At 43.3% G+C, this 14712-nt stretch overlaps 1 protein-coding gene across 1 annotated transcript; it reads right to left on the reverse strand.

Moving 5' to 3' along the window:
• Positions 1–2: 2 nt before the first annotated feature.
• On the reverse strand, positions 3–9339 carry LOC311149267 (uncharacterized protein). The gene is made up of 4 exons (XM_084186388.1): positions 9190–9339; positions 2940–3064; positions 1134–1635; positions 3–958 (listed from the first exon to the last, which is right to left on the reverse strand). The coding sequence occupies exons 2-4, from the start codon at positions 3048–3050 to the stop codon at positions 540–542; spliced, it is 1032 nt and encodes a 343-aa protein (XP_084042514.1). The 5' UTR covers positions 3051–3064; positions 9190–9339; the 3' UTR covers positions 3–539.
• Positions 9340–14712: the final 5373 nt, after the last annotated feature.

Here is a 14712-nt window from a genome sequence, read left to right on the forward strand (position 1 = left end):
ACTGAATTTAAAAACGTTTATTTTATCTACAAATGTAACAAAGTGGAGTGCAAGCACACCCAAACAACAAATTATGTTGGAACTCCAAAAAGCAAACTCAAAACAAAACAAATGGATTGATTATTTGATCCACTTTGTATAATCATTTTTAAACATATTTGTATTTCAAGTCCATACAGTCAACCCAATTTTGAAATCCAATGAAAGACACACAGCCACATGTACCCTATTGCAAAGCTAAATTGAGTTGGCTCTGCTCTGAGAGAGATTGCTATTGTCAGTTTTGTATTAATCTATGACTGTTTTTTTCCCTCCAAAGATGATGGAGATAGACATGCATATATTTAATATCGGCATTCTCTCTCTCTCTCTCTCTCTCTCTCTCTCTCTCTCTCTCTCTCTCTCTCTCTCTCTCTCTCTCTCTCTCTCTCTCTCTCTCTCTCTCTCTCTCTCTCTCTCTCTCTCTCTATCTCTCTCTCTCTGTGTATGTCTGTCTGTGTCTCTAATCTCTCTTTCTCTCCCCTCCCATTCCACCTCTCCTAGCCAATGGAAAATACCAGGTCATCCTCCTCTTCCTGCAGTTCCAGTGCCCTCTTAGCCCTCTCCCTCTCACTGGCTTGTATGTAGTTATCCTCTATGAAGCCATCATCATCCTCCTCCTCCTCATCCTCATCCTCCATGTCCATCTCTCCCTGGGGGACAGCAGCAGGGTGGGGGCTCCGTCCCTGTCCCCCATGCTCATGCATGGAGAAGCCTACCTCCAGGCTGTTGGGGTCACACTGTCTGGCTGTGTCCCCCTCGATCAGCCGGGTGTGGCGGTAGCTAGCCAGGTAGCGGCGGACCAGCTGGCATTTGGCCAGGCCAACGATGAGGAGGGAGAGGGAGATGGCCGTCACCAGGACTGCTACCAGGTACTGCCAGCTTTTGGAGAAACGGCTCTGACCACCGTCCTCACCGCCTGTTGGGAGAGGGGAAGTTTTACTGCTCAAATCATTATTATTATGTTCACTTCCAAAACAGCAAAGACCACTTAAGCGTGAAAGCATTAGATGACAACAGATAATTGATACTAAGTACATATCAATTAATTGATATAATGAAGCAGAAGTAAGTTATATAACTTAGATCCATACCATTAGTTGTAGTCATTGTGTTATTTGGAGTTGGGCTGGGATGTTCAGGGTCCACTGTTAACAGTTTCCTATGGAATGGTCTTCTGATTCCTGTCAACGAATCATCAGACTCATGGTCAAGCTCTTGGTTCCCATGGAGATCCAGGAAGGATATAGTTTGAGCAGAAACAGACAGGGGGCCTTGCAGTCTGTTGTGCCCCAGAAACAGCTTCCCTAACCTGGGTAAGCCCTGCAGAGCTCCAGCCTCTATGGAGGTCAGTCGGCAACCACTGAGGTCTAGTATCTGCAGGAAGGGCAGGTTGCACAGGTGGCCTTTCTCCAGCAGAGGGAGGTAGTTTCCTGAGAGATTTAGGTTAACAAGCTGATCCAACCTCTGTAGTTGTCTGAGGTGTTGAGGGTTAGTAAGGTTCAGGTGGTTCTGAGAGAGGTCCAGTGCAGTTGCATTGTTCCATATCTCTGTTGGAATATGGGACAGTTTCCTCCAACTGCAGTTAAATGATGCCTTGTGGAAGAGATGGACAAGATTCGTCAAGCCAACCCTTCCCATTTTGTGGTTGCCATTTTGCAAGAATCAAGAAGAGTTTTGAAAAGAATAAAGCAACTTTATGATTTTACAAAGTTTCTCCCTAAAACCATTGTATGGGTGAATTGAAAGGGAATTATTAAAAGGGTGGTGTTACAATTCATTAGGAAGGTCATTCACCAATTCAGTACCTTTTGAGAAATAAACTTGTAAAAAAAATAAAAAATGATTTCACCTAATTATAAGATTCTGTCATAAAGAGCACATGTTCAATGTCATAAAACCACAAGTGCCTATTAATTGCCAAATAAACAGGATTGAACGTAACAGGGTTGACGATTTCTTCTTCAATCAGCCATAAATCCCCTTGTGAGAGAGGGAATGAAAGCTTGTTGTGTGCAACATCTCTAGCCTATGGGTACCAGTGTTGACGTGTTATGCTCGACCCGCTCCGTTTTCCACCACAAAACACCAGAAAAAAAGAGTAGAACCAGCTCACCTGCTTTTACTCTATGATTTGACTATTATATGTTCAATGTTTCTTTCAAAAAAAATATTAAAAAAGGAATAGTTTCACCATATTAAAACAAAAGTTCAATGCACGTAACAGGGTTGACCATAAAATGAGGGACAGACGTAACTTAATCACATAAAATAAATAATAATCTTCAGAAATGACTTTGTCAAAGCAACAAAAGAACTAGGGCTGTACAATGATAGTGAAACGTGGAGAAATGTTGGGATTAAGTGGTTTAAATCTTCCTAGAGGTGACACAGGGTTGACGGAGGGACGTCAAAATATGATTTATTGAATTGTTCATGTGGTCTATATTAAAGGGCACTTCATTTAATATAACAGGCTTTTAAAATTCTATATTGGGGCACAATGTCTACTTAAAAAATCAAAGGGATGCCGAAGGCACTCATTTTGTGGAATGACCCAGGAGTCTTTACAACTGTCTAGTGCTGATAACTAAATATTTAATGTAATCACTTTAAAACAGAAAGATAAAGAAAACCCATCTAATATTTAACAAATCAATCTGTGAACACCAAATACATTTGCTTAAAGAGGCACAATCTTGACATATAATTCTAATGTTGATGTCCTATAATGAAGTAGACTTGACTCCCAGAGGTAATGTTAGCTTACTGTATGATCAACAACAGGAAAAGTGTAGCACAAACAGGAAATTCTCCATCGTGTCTTCCTCATGTGACTGCTTGGAACTGAACAAAGGGAACAAAAAAGTGGAGGAGGACAAAATGTGTGTCTTTCTTACCGTGCCAGTATTGACAGTACACGGGCCAACAGTGTGACCGTCAAGTGTGTTCCCACTAACTGTTCCCCAGAAACACAAAACCACACACAGACCGGGGCCCCAGGACCCCATGGTTCCACCACTTCCTGTAGGAATGACAGATGGAGAAACACAATACATATTAATCAGACTGAGAAGTGAGTCATATCTAGAATTGGCTGCATTTGTGCAGCCACTATGACCTGGCTTATTGGGCATGTAGGGCCTATGACCTGACTGAAATGTACCCTGTGTGAGCATATGTGACCTGACCAGGAAAAACTACTGGCCCTAAAACACACCAGAATTGTTTTGAAAAACATAAACCGCTTTTGACATCATAACTGAAACCAGTGACCTCTGTGCTCTTATGTAAGTGAATATGCTAAATGTACATTTATTTGCATGCAATGTTGATTCATGCTGTCATAAATGACTCATTGCACTCTGAAGATGTCTATTGGCATGTTCTCACAAAGACAACAGTCTGTCCATACCAGTTTAGTGTTCCCACCAGTTTAGTGTTGTACATTTTCTATAAAGATGTGTGTATACACTTTCTATGCACTCTAAAGTTGATTTAAAGCTTTTAGTTATAGAATGAAGAGCTTTTCACACACTATCAATAGCTTTTGTTCTGCAGAGTGCTCTTATGGTGTTCTTCTTAGAACCATTTGTATCTTTCTCTCTCTTCATTTTTTCACCCTGCCTTTTCTGTTTGCAGAGTCCTCTTGGCACCAAGGTGATTTTTCACAGAGGAGCCCGGCTGGCTGGTCGGTCTGCCATTAGGCTTCTTCCCCTCTCCTTCTCCTGCTATTCAGCTCAGCATTGTTGGCTGTAAACACCCGAGTGGGGCTCTCTTTATCTCTTCCTGTCCTCACACAGCCAAGGCACAAAAACAACACGCCAGGCCTGGGAGCTATGGGATTCCCAGGAACACACAAGGGGCCGTGTGTGTAGTAGTAGGGTGTGTGTGCGTACATCTTGCGTGTGTGCATGCTTGTCTGTGTGTGTGCATCTGCATTAGTGTTTGTGACTGCATGAGTGTGCGTGTGTGCACTGTATGTTTAAGGGTAGGTTTTGAAAGGAGTGCCAAGTGCCTCTTTGACCACCACGCTACCACACCTCCCTCTCTCCCACACTCCCATCCCTCCCATCCCTGCAGCCCAGTGCCACCTCTTGCTGTTCTGTAATGTGTTGCCTAGGTCCTGTCCTTCTCCTCCCTCTCCTATCTCTCCTCTCTGGGTACAGAAGTCACACACAAAACCGTCCTGCATCTGACCTCCTGGTGAAACGCATGGCTACTCTGTGGTGCCAGTGAGCAAGCCATCATTACGCCTTCTTCCACCTCCTCAGTCCCCATCCATGGTGCCAGATATATATTTTTGTTATTCGTTTCAGAGCATATTTTGCATGGGAGCTAAGCGATGCCATTGTTTGTCAAGAATAAAGGATATGGTTTGATCATACAGTGATTGGAAAAACAGCTGGCAAAGAGAGAGGGAGGTTGTTAATGAGGAATATGTTTTAGGCATGAAATGGGTACAGGGAGCCTGCTACGCAGGTTAGGGTGGTATTCTAAAAATAAATGAGTTTCACATTTCACAACTCTGTTAATTCTACTGTAAGTCCTAAACAAAGAAAGTGGCAATAGGTGCAATCCTTTCTATCATTTGCTTAAAGGCATACACACTCTGCAATGTCAACAATAGAGCCAAGCAACTTCTGCAAACAAAAACACCATGAAACGGATATATTTAGCTTTAGAGGTTAGTCAGATAGCAGAGTAATACATTTGACAGACCAATACCTCTTACCAGTGTTGTGTTCGAGACCAACTAAAGCGAGACTGATTGAAGACCAAGACCGGAGCAAACCGATTCCGAATCAAGTCCAAGAACGGAGGGGGGGGGGGGGGGGGACCAAGTCAAGACCGAGACCAGAAAAATGCGAGTCCAATTCAAGACCATAATTGTAAGTTTGTCAAATCACCACCATAATAAGAGTTCAAAATGTCCAGTATTTCTGTGTTCATATTTCAGAACAACATGGATTCTTTAGACATTCAGAATAGTGAAAAAATGCATGCTGAGGGAAAATAGAGCCACTCTACAAATTATTGCTAACCCAAACACAGTGGGGAACAATGGGCCTTCTACGCCTTCAGAGAAGGGCTAAGGATTTATAAAAGAATGATTTTAATAATATAACTATAATGATAACTATATTATTATGTTCAATGATGTTCTGATTTAATCGCTTCAGTTTTTGTTGGAAAGGAAAGATCCAATCAGGATTTTTCTTTGCTGGTCTCTGGGGAGATAAATCTAGCTAGCTAAGTCAGCCATTTTCTAGGCCATCAGAACCTAGATAAAGGCATCTGCTATTCAACTGTATTAGGGCAAAATTCTGGAGTGACAGTGGAATCAACCAATCACATTTTGACTTAATCGGTGGGACCGTTTTTACAAAAACATATGGAAACATCTGCCTTCTTGAAGACCAACAGGTCACTGCGCAATAGCGAGCAGTAGTTTTCCCACGGTCTAGCTAGCTAGCTTTTGTTGTTGGCTAGTTTGCAGCAGCTGCGGCAGGTGTTATCAAAGAGGTTGTTGTTGCTAATTTGTTAGCTTCTCCCTTTTCAAGAATAACTTTCAACAAGAAGTTAAGTTTCAAATGATCATCTGGTGAGTGGAACTGTGTTTTTTGTTGCAGCGCGCTTGCTGTTGTTAGCCATCTCTTTGAAAATAACTTACGTGTGTGAAACATTTTTGCATTTAAAATGGAACTGACAGCATTTTAGCAACATGACATTTTATTAAAATCTGTTCATACACACACCCAGGAAGAATTACACTTTTTAAAAACATTTTCTGACAAGCGACCACTTAGATATGGTCATTTACTCATTTTCATAAACTCTTAGAATGATTTGGAGTTACATATACTAAGGCATTTGTGAAAATTCTATAGCAATATAGTGGGAAAGTGGCCGTGCGTTTGGACAATTAATAGACACTGCAGTAAATAAAATGGAATAAAAACATCTGTCTTGTCCAGGACCGGAGTCTACACAGACCGGTGCGCTATAGCCAATCAGAGCTACAGTTGGCCTTTATACAAACAAGCCATTTGCCACACGGCCCTGCCATCATTCACTTTGAACTGGAATGTGTGTTTACAGGCAGTTGCAACAGTGCGACTTTAGATCATCAGAACGCATTCGCCAAAAGCCACAAAATACACCTGAATGGATTTTTGCAAATATGTAAACACTACGGGAGTCCTCTTACATTTGGGAACTTTACAGTCCTATTGATCAAACAACCATGAAAAGGTAGGCTTTCTCTCCCTCAGTTATGCACATCACATCAACAACAACAAGATCAACAACTAATGCTAGTCAGAGCAAGATTAGCTAAAATCTAACAAAGGAAGATTAGATAAACCCTCTCAAATGTTTTCAGCTAGTTGGCCGTCAAAATTACACTGATAAACGATGGGGAATTGTAGCCTCCTTGTCCTTGTGCAGCTTGCCTGCCAATGCATGCTTGTCCCAACCAAGCACCCAAGCTAACTGGCTAAAGTTGGCTAGCTTGCTAGCTAGCTACTTCCTGACACAAATGAGAGAACACCTCACTCTGACCATTTTACTCGCCGTAGCAGAGCTTGTTAGGCTGTTTACATGTTATCTAATGCGTTCTTGACTAACTATTACTTGTTTTGCCTACATTTACTGACACCAGTCATATTCAGCAGGAAATCGGAGTAGATAGCCAGAGTGAATTTGCGAACGCAAGAGATATGCTAACTGGATAACAGTCATTCAAGTTCTTGCTAGCTAACCAAATGACACCTGCATCTCTAGCTGTGTATAGCCACTGAAAAACGATATGAAGGGAAAAAGTCAGTCATTCACCCACTCCTCCAATGTCATCCATTAGCTATCTAGCTAATGTTAGGCTCTGTGTTTTTAGCTTGCTACATAAATAGATACGCTAGCCTATTAGCCACGTTATGACTGACTTGTGATCATTGCCCTTGCTAGTTTGATTGTATTGACATTCCCAGCATTAGTTAGATTTGTCCTTTTTTTTCAGAATATTGAGTAATTGAAACTGAAACAGTGCATCCCGAATGGAGGCAGCAAACAATGTACCAGGCCAGCTGTGATTTACAACCTGATAGCAATCTTTTGGACTACCAAGAAATGTATTGGTGAATTATATTAATCATGCATTGAACTGCATGCATCTATTCTGCCAACAATGCCTTAGTGTACGTCAAGGAACGTTGAGTCAAAAATTACCTATTTTTAAACCTCCTATGAAGTTGGTTTTGAAGCATAAACTGGGAATTTGATAAATTTGACTGATATTATTATTGTCTGTTTGTTTCATATGTGCAAAGTAGTTAAAACGCTGTCAGTTCCTCGTTAAACTTTAGGTCACCGGTTACTTTTTGTGCTAAACATGAAATGTTTTTTGCAATGGGAAGTAATAGTTGTACATTTCGATTGGAAAATACTTAATGGTTGTGTTTTTGTATTCTTATGATTGGGACCTACTGGCTTATTATGTCTGAGTTTATGGACTGCTTATCCTTTAACATCATGCTATGTGTGACTGCTGTCTCCACACTGGCCCTATGCAGTGGTGCCTGGAGAAGTGTGTATACTCAAATTTTGCCAAAAAGTTCCCAAACGGTCCGCCCAGCGAAAGAAAGGCACCCTGTGTGAAAAATCATGGTTTCCTCAGATTTTCACTCTCAAAATATGTTTTTTAAAATAGAAAAAATACAAATATTTGATGGTCTAAATCCACAACAATGCTTAAACCACATAAATCTGATTGGGTGGGCCTGTCAGGGCCCTCCAGTGGGTGGGCCTCTGTCCACCCAGGCCCATCCATGTCTATGCCCCTGATGCAAACAACACATAATGACAATTGCGCATCACAAATAGCCTACTAATCAACACATCGGACTAAACTTTTTCAATACCTGGTTTGCATACCCATTGTTGCCTTAGTTAGCATTTACTGGTAGTTATCATAAGTGGAAACGTATTTCCTACCCTAGCAGCTACCGATGTCAGTCTTCTGTGAGCTGCTCCATGCCAAAACAGTTGAGAGCTTTCTTTTACTCATGCTGCCTGCAGATGATATTCTGTTGAAACTAGGCTATGTGTGCGACGCGCATGTGAATATATATATACCTCCACTACACTACTTTGAAACGCATCAGTAGGGATTAGGAAGTGTGTATACGCAATGCCGACTGAAAAAAAAGTGGGTATACTGTTTATACCTGCGTATACCCTCCACTACACCACTGGCCCTTTGTGTTTTACGAAAAGTGCACTCTCCTACATGAGTGCGCTGGTATTACGGTTGCTGTCCTTTCAGAATCACGAACCTGTCACACACTGAAGGCGAATAGGTTCGCCACTGCGCAAACATGTCTATAATAGATATAAAGGCTGATAAGATATTCATGTTTCAAGAAAGGTGTGTATATATTTGGTCTGGCGAAGCGGTTTTATGCGCTGACTGAATGGAAGCTGATAATTATGAGTTTTTTACTCCGCTGGTTTCGGCTGGTCTCGGGAAGAAATTACGAATCCTCACTGTCCGAGACCGAGTCAAGACCGAGTACACCGAGACAAGACCGAGACACCTGTCTCGAGGACCGGTCTCGAGTACTACAACACTGCCTTTTACCTTTAGCGCCCTACCTCTCCTTTGTAATGTAACTGGACCTCACCACAACATCCTCCCTGAATGAACAATGGTTTACATTATTATCAACACCCTGGCTGAAAAGTCAGCTGCTGTCAAAGGTTTAGCCTTATTTTGTGTGGGCATGAATGACTGGCAGAGCATTGGCTTGCAATAAGATATCCTGCTCAGAAATGGACCAATGCATCTATGTATTTATTTCTCTCTCTCATTAATCTACTTTCATTTTATTATATCTCGCCATAGCTGTCAAAATATAATTAGTGATATACTGTATAGTAGTTGAGATTGTTCAAAGGGTTATTTCCTTTGGTTATTATACTAGTAAGTTGTCATAGTAATATATACCAAGATACTGTAATTAGTGTAAGCACTAAATTATCAACAGGTGAACCAGGGAAGTCATATGATCTCAGTGTTGACAAATGTAAACAAGGTAACACAGCCCAAAAGGTTAACATTTAGAGAAAGTCCACTCATTAGAAGTGTCCTACCTGGTCAGCCTGGTCTGTATGTACCTGAAACCCAGGTCCCGATATGACCCTCTTCCTTATAGCTCACATTGAAGCAGCATTGTCACTGAACGTTTGTTTTCGCCTTTGCTATGAAATGGAGGTATGTTGTGCAAAGGTTGGAAGGGGTGCGTTCGCCTCAATCATGTTGTGAAGGACAAGTTAATGAGTAACTTTGTAACTACATAGGTGCGCTCGCCTCTTCCTCCTACTTTCACTAGCTTTTACCCAATGGTACTACACCAGACCTGGCTTCAGTCAATATTGCCATGCAGTAAAAATCATGTTGTGAAGGACAAGTTAATGAGTAACTTTGTAACTACACTTTGTAACTACATAGGTGCGCTCGCCTCTTCCTCCTACTTTCACTAGCTTTTACCCAATGGTACTACACCAGACCTGGCTTCAGTCAATATTGCCATGCAGTAAAGAAAGAAGGTGGTTGCTAAGAAATTACATGCTTTGTCCTGCATGTCCTACTGTTTACACACAATAGTAGTCTGTACTACAGATAACACTTTCCAGTTATCTGAGTTCACAGTTGAGAACCCATTAAACGTCAATACACATTCATATTTACACATTACATAGGCCTACTTATCCAAACACAGTCTATCCACAGTCCGGGTATTATATAGCACAGACAATACTGTACATTTAAACCTAGTTAAATGTAACTAAATGCAATCGAAAATGTAATCTACCTAATCCCCAAAAGTAATGATTTATCACGAGAGGGCCATAAACAATAACTAGTAACGCTGCATACTCCAAGAAAGGTTAAAATCTGGTAAAAAGAGTTATAAATTGCTGAGGTGTAGTCACTTTGAGGACACAAGCTCAAGTACACAGTACAAATATGATACAAATATGAAAATATGAAATATTTTATATGATGTATTTCCTATTCAACAAAACTGTATGAATAAGGCTTGAAATGCTTACATGCTTTCTAAATATAGCAAAATCAAATTATAAAATGACTAACTATAAGATTTCACCTTCCTTATAACTGTAAAATACATATTTGTATGTTTAGTGTGCATATTTCCTAAAGGTCTCTCTTGATCAAAAGGTCTGCCCCCATGGCTGTGAACTTCTCTCTAGCTTGGCTTCCTGAACTCATTAGGAACTCGCCAATCATTTCATATTAATATTGTCAGTCTTTGACAAACAGAAAGTATTTTTTGTTTAAAATCTATTAATTCTTTTAGATTAATGGCTATATATTGATCTCTGAATGTGCTACCATGATGAAACCGCTCTCTTCTGCTGCGCTATGATGTAACGATTGTAGGCCTGTGCGAAGGGCACTATGGTAGATGGCATCCAAAGGTTTAAGAGTAGTAGCAGCTGCACTTTAATAAATAATATCAGCATAATCAAGAACATATAAAAAGGTTGACTGAATAATCTGCTTCCTACTGCTTAGGCACAATCTGTTTCTGTAGAAAAAGCCAACTTTAAATGTTAGCTTCTTAACCAGCTATGTTTTTTAAATGTCAAATCCATATAAATCCAAATGCCTAAGTATTTATATGCAGGAACACGTTCGATTGGAGATCCATCTAATGAGTGAACATGTAGTTAATTTGAAACAGTTTAAAAACATGTATATCATTTTGCCCATATTAAGCACAAGTTTTAATAATAATAATAATATAATAATATGCCATTTAGCAGACGCTTTTATCCAAAGCGACTTACAGTCATGTGTGCATAAATGTTTACGTATGGGTGGTCCCGGGGATCGAACCCACTACCCTGGCGTTACAAGCACCATGCTCTACCAATTGAGCTACAGACGACCACCCATACGTATGCAGAAATCAGAAAGGGATTTCTGCATAGCTATAAAATAGGACTGCAGTTTTGACATAGGCAGATCAAGTCGGGGCAATAGCATACAAAATAGTATCATCCACATATAGATGAAGTTTACAATTTTTTACAGATTGACCAATGGTGTTTATATAAATAGTGAAGAGAACAGGTCCCAAAATCGACCCCTGAGGTACACCTTTATGTACTTCAAAAAATTCAGACTTAACCCCATCAATCACGATGGCCTGATTTACATACTTTTGGAATATTTCCTGATAACAATGTTAAATAAAAAATGTGGGTTATTGATCCAACAATGATGAGCTGTCACGCCCTAGAATGAAAACATAGAACTACTAACATAGAATATTCACACCCTGACTCAACATATAAGAGTCCCCTGAGTCAGGGTGTGAATATTCTATGTTAGTAGTTCTATGTTTTCATTCTAGGATTGTATGTCTATGTTTGGCCGGGTGTGATTCCCAATCAGAGACAGCTGTCACTCGTTGTCTCTGATTGGGGATCATACTTAGGCAGCCTGTTGGCATGCATTAGTGGTGGGATCTTGTTCCGTGAGTAGGCTTGTTTTGTGTTTGGCCTTAAAACTTCACGTTTCGTTGGTTTGTTGTTTTGTCGTGTGTTTATCATTTTAATAAGCATGTACGCATTTCAAGCTGCGCCTTGGTCTGACCCGTCCTTCAACGACCGAGACAGAAGATCCCACCAAACACGGACCAAGCAGCGTGCCCAGGAGGACGGAACACTCTGGACACAGGTGGGGAAGATTTGGTCTTGGGAGGAGATATTTGCGGGAAAAGGACCCTGGGCGAAGAAGGAAGCCCAGGCAGGAGAGGAGCAACGGCAACACAGAAGCCGGCCGAGGAAGAAGCCAGAGAAGCAGCCCCAAGAAAATGTTTTTTGGGGGCTAAAGGGGTGGTCGGGGACCGAGAGAGAAGAGCCCCGACCACTGCACCCGGTGGGTTTCCAGACTGAGTCCCTACGACCATGGGAAGAAGAGTGGGAAGAGTATTATACTGAGGAGTCGGAGGATGACGACGACGATGAGTTTCTGTTCCCTAAGTCGTGGGGGCTCCCGGAGGAGTCCTCACTGGAGGAGGAGTGCCGAGAAAGAGAGAAGGATCGGATCTGCAGGGTAAGAGAGGAGGCCACCATATTACGGGGGCTGATAGATAGAATAGAGCGGGAGAGATCCATTCAAGAGGAGGCACTGCAGGAGGCTCGTAGGGAAAAGGAGGAAGTAGAGGCACGGAGAGAGGAGCTGGTTAGGCAGCAGAAAGAGCGGGGGTTAATAAAGGAACCCAGGTATGCGGAGATACGCACTGTGTCACCAGTGCACCTTCCCAGTCCGGCCCATTCCTGCTCCTCGCACCAAGCCAGTGGTGCGTGTCGCCAGTCTGGCCCGGCCTGTTCCTGCTCCTCGCACCAGGCCAGTGGTGCGTGTCGCCAGTCCGGCCCGGCCCGTTCCTGCTCCTCGCACCAAGACAGTGGTGTGTGTTCCCAGTCCGGTCCGGCCTGTTCCTGCTCCTCGCACCAAGCCATTGGTGCGTATCGCCAGTCCGGCCCGGCCCGTTCCTGCTCCTCGCACCAAGCCAGTGGTGCGTGTCGCCAGTCCGTCCCGGCCCGTTCCTGCTCCTCGCATCAAGCCAGTGGTGCATGTTCCCAGTCCGGCCCGGCCCTTCCTGCTCCCCGCACCAAGCCAGTGGTGCGTGTTCCCAGTCCAGCCCGTTCCTGCTCCTCGCACCAGGCCAGTGGTGCGTGTTCCCAGTACGGCCCGGCCTGTTCCTGCTCCTCGCACCAGGCCAGTGGTGCATGTCGCCAGTCCGGCCCGGCCCGTTCCTGCTCCTCGCACCAAGACAGTGGTGTGTGTTCCCAGTCCGGTCCGGCCTGTTCCTGCTCCTCGCACCAAGCCATTGGTGCGTATCGCCAGTCCGGCCCGGCCCGTTCCTGCTCCTCGCACCAAGCCAGTGGTGCGTGTCGCCAGTCCGTCCCGGCCCGTTCCTGCTCCTCGCATCAAGCCAGTGGTGCATGTTCCCAGTCCGGCCCGGCCCTTCCTGCTCCCCGCACCAAGCCAGTGGTGCGTGTTCCCAGTCCAGCCCGTTCCTGCTCCTCGCACCAGGCCAGTGGTGCGTGTTCCCAGTACGGCCCGGCCCGTTCCTGCTCCTCACACCAAGCCAGTGGTGCGTGTTCCCAGTCCGGCCTGGCCAGTTCCTGCTCCTCGCACCAAGCCAGTGGTGCGTGTCGCCAGTCTGGCCCGGCCTGTTACTGCTCCTCGCACCAAGCCAGTGGTGCGTGTCGCCAGTCCGGCCCGGCCCGTTCCTGCTCCTTGCACCAAGCCAGTGGTGCGTGTTCCTAGTCCGGTCCGGCCAGTGCCTGCTCCTCGCACCAGACCAGTGGTGCGTGTGTCCATTCCGGCACGGCCAGTGCCCGTCAGCTGCTCCACTCCGGAGCCAGAGCAGTCCACTCCACCGGTGCCTGATCCAGCTCCAGTCAGCGGCTCCACTCTGGAGCCAGAGCAGTCCGCTCCACCGGTGCCTGATCCAGCTCCAGTCAGCTGCTCCACTCAGGAGCCAGAGCAGTCCTTAAATGTTGAGTCAGGGTGTGAATATTCTATGTTAGTAGTTCTATGTTTTCATTCTAGGATTGTATGTCTATGTTTGGCCGTTGTCTCTGATTGGGGATCATACTTAGGCAGCCTGTTGGCATGCATTAGTTGTGGGATCTTGTTCCGTGTTAGAGGCTTGTTTTGTGTTTAGCCTTAGGACTTCACATTTCGTTGGTTTGTTGTGTGTTTATCATTTTAATAAACATGTACGCATTTCACACTGCGCCTTGGTCTGACCCGTCCTTCAACGAACGTGACATGAGTGCTGCACACTTAAGCAGACCAGGATCCATTTGGTCGGCCCCTGTAGATTTCTTGTTGTCTATTGCTAGCAAAGCACCCAGGACTTATTTTTCTGTAAATAGCCTAAAAGAAAAGCTATAATTTCTCTGATCATTCAGCAAGTTTCCCCTATCAGCATCCAGCCCAATATAATTGTGAATAGGTTTAGAAGTTATTTAAAAGAGATAGCCCGCTGAAATAAAATGGTGATTAAATGCATCAATGATGTAACTTTTTCCGTAATGAGGCCAGTGTCTAAATTAATTTGTTTTGGCAGAGAGGAGGAAGTAGAACCCTTCAGGGATTTTCCAGTTTTCCAGAATTTAGCCAGGTTGCCATTATAATCCAAAAGAGCAGTTACATAATAATCAGATTTACTCTTTTGAATGACTTCTGAACATTCTGGAGTGTACCAGGCATTCAATCTATCTTTAACTCTTAATTTTTTGAAGGGAGCATGATTATCCACAATAGTATTGAAGACATCTGCAAAATAGTTCCTCTTTGTGATGACATGAGGCTTGGATCTCTAACACAAACAATTAGGGATCAATGAAAGAAAGCCATCTAAATATATGCATATTCATCTCCATTTCAGCACCAATTGATAGATTTAAAAGTACTCTGATCTTGTAGATTATTTAGGTTTAGGAAAGTATTTATGAATCATAAAATAGCGGGTGAATAGCATGCTATTGTCATGCTTAAGTTCAAGGTCAGAATACGCATAGAGAGAAAAGTGCATAAAAAGGGAATTATGTTCCTAGCCGCCA

This window comes from Coregonus lavaretus, assembly GCF_964263955.1.
Source record: "Coregonus lavaretus genome assembly, chromosome: 21".
NCBI classification, from domain to species: domain Eukaryota; kingdom Metazoa; phylum Chordata; class Actinopteri; order Salmoniformes; family Salmonidae; genus Coregonus; species Coregonus lavaretus.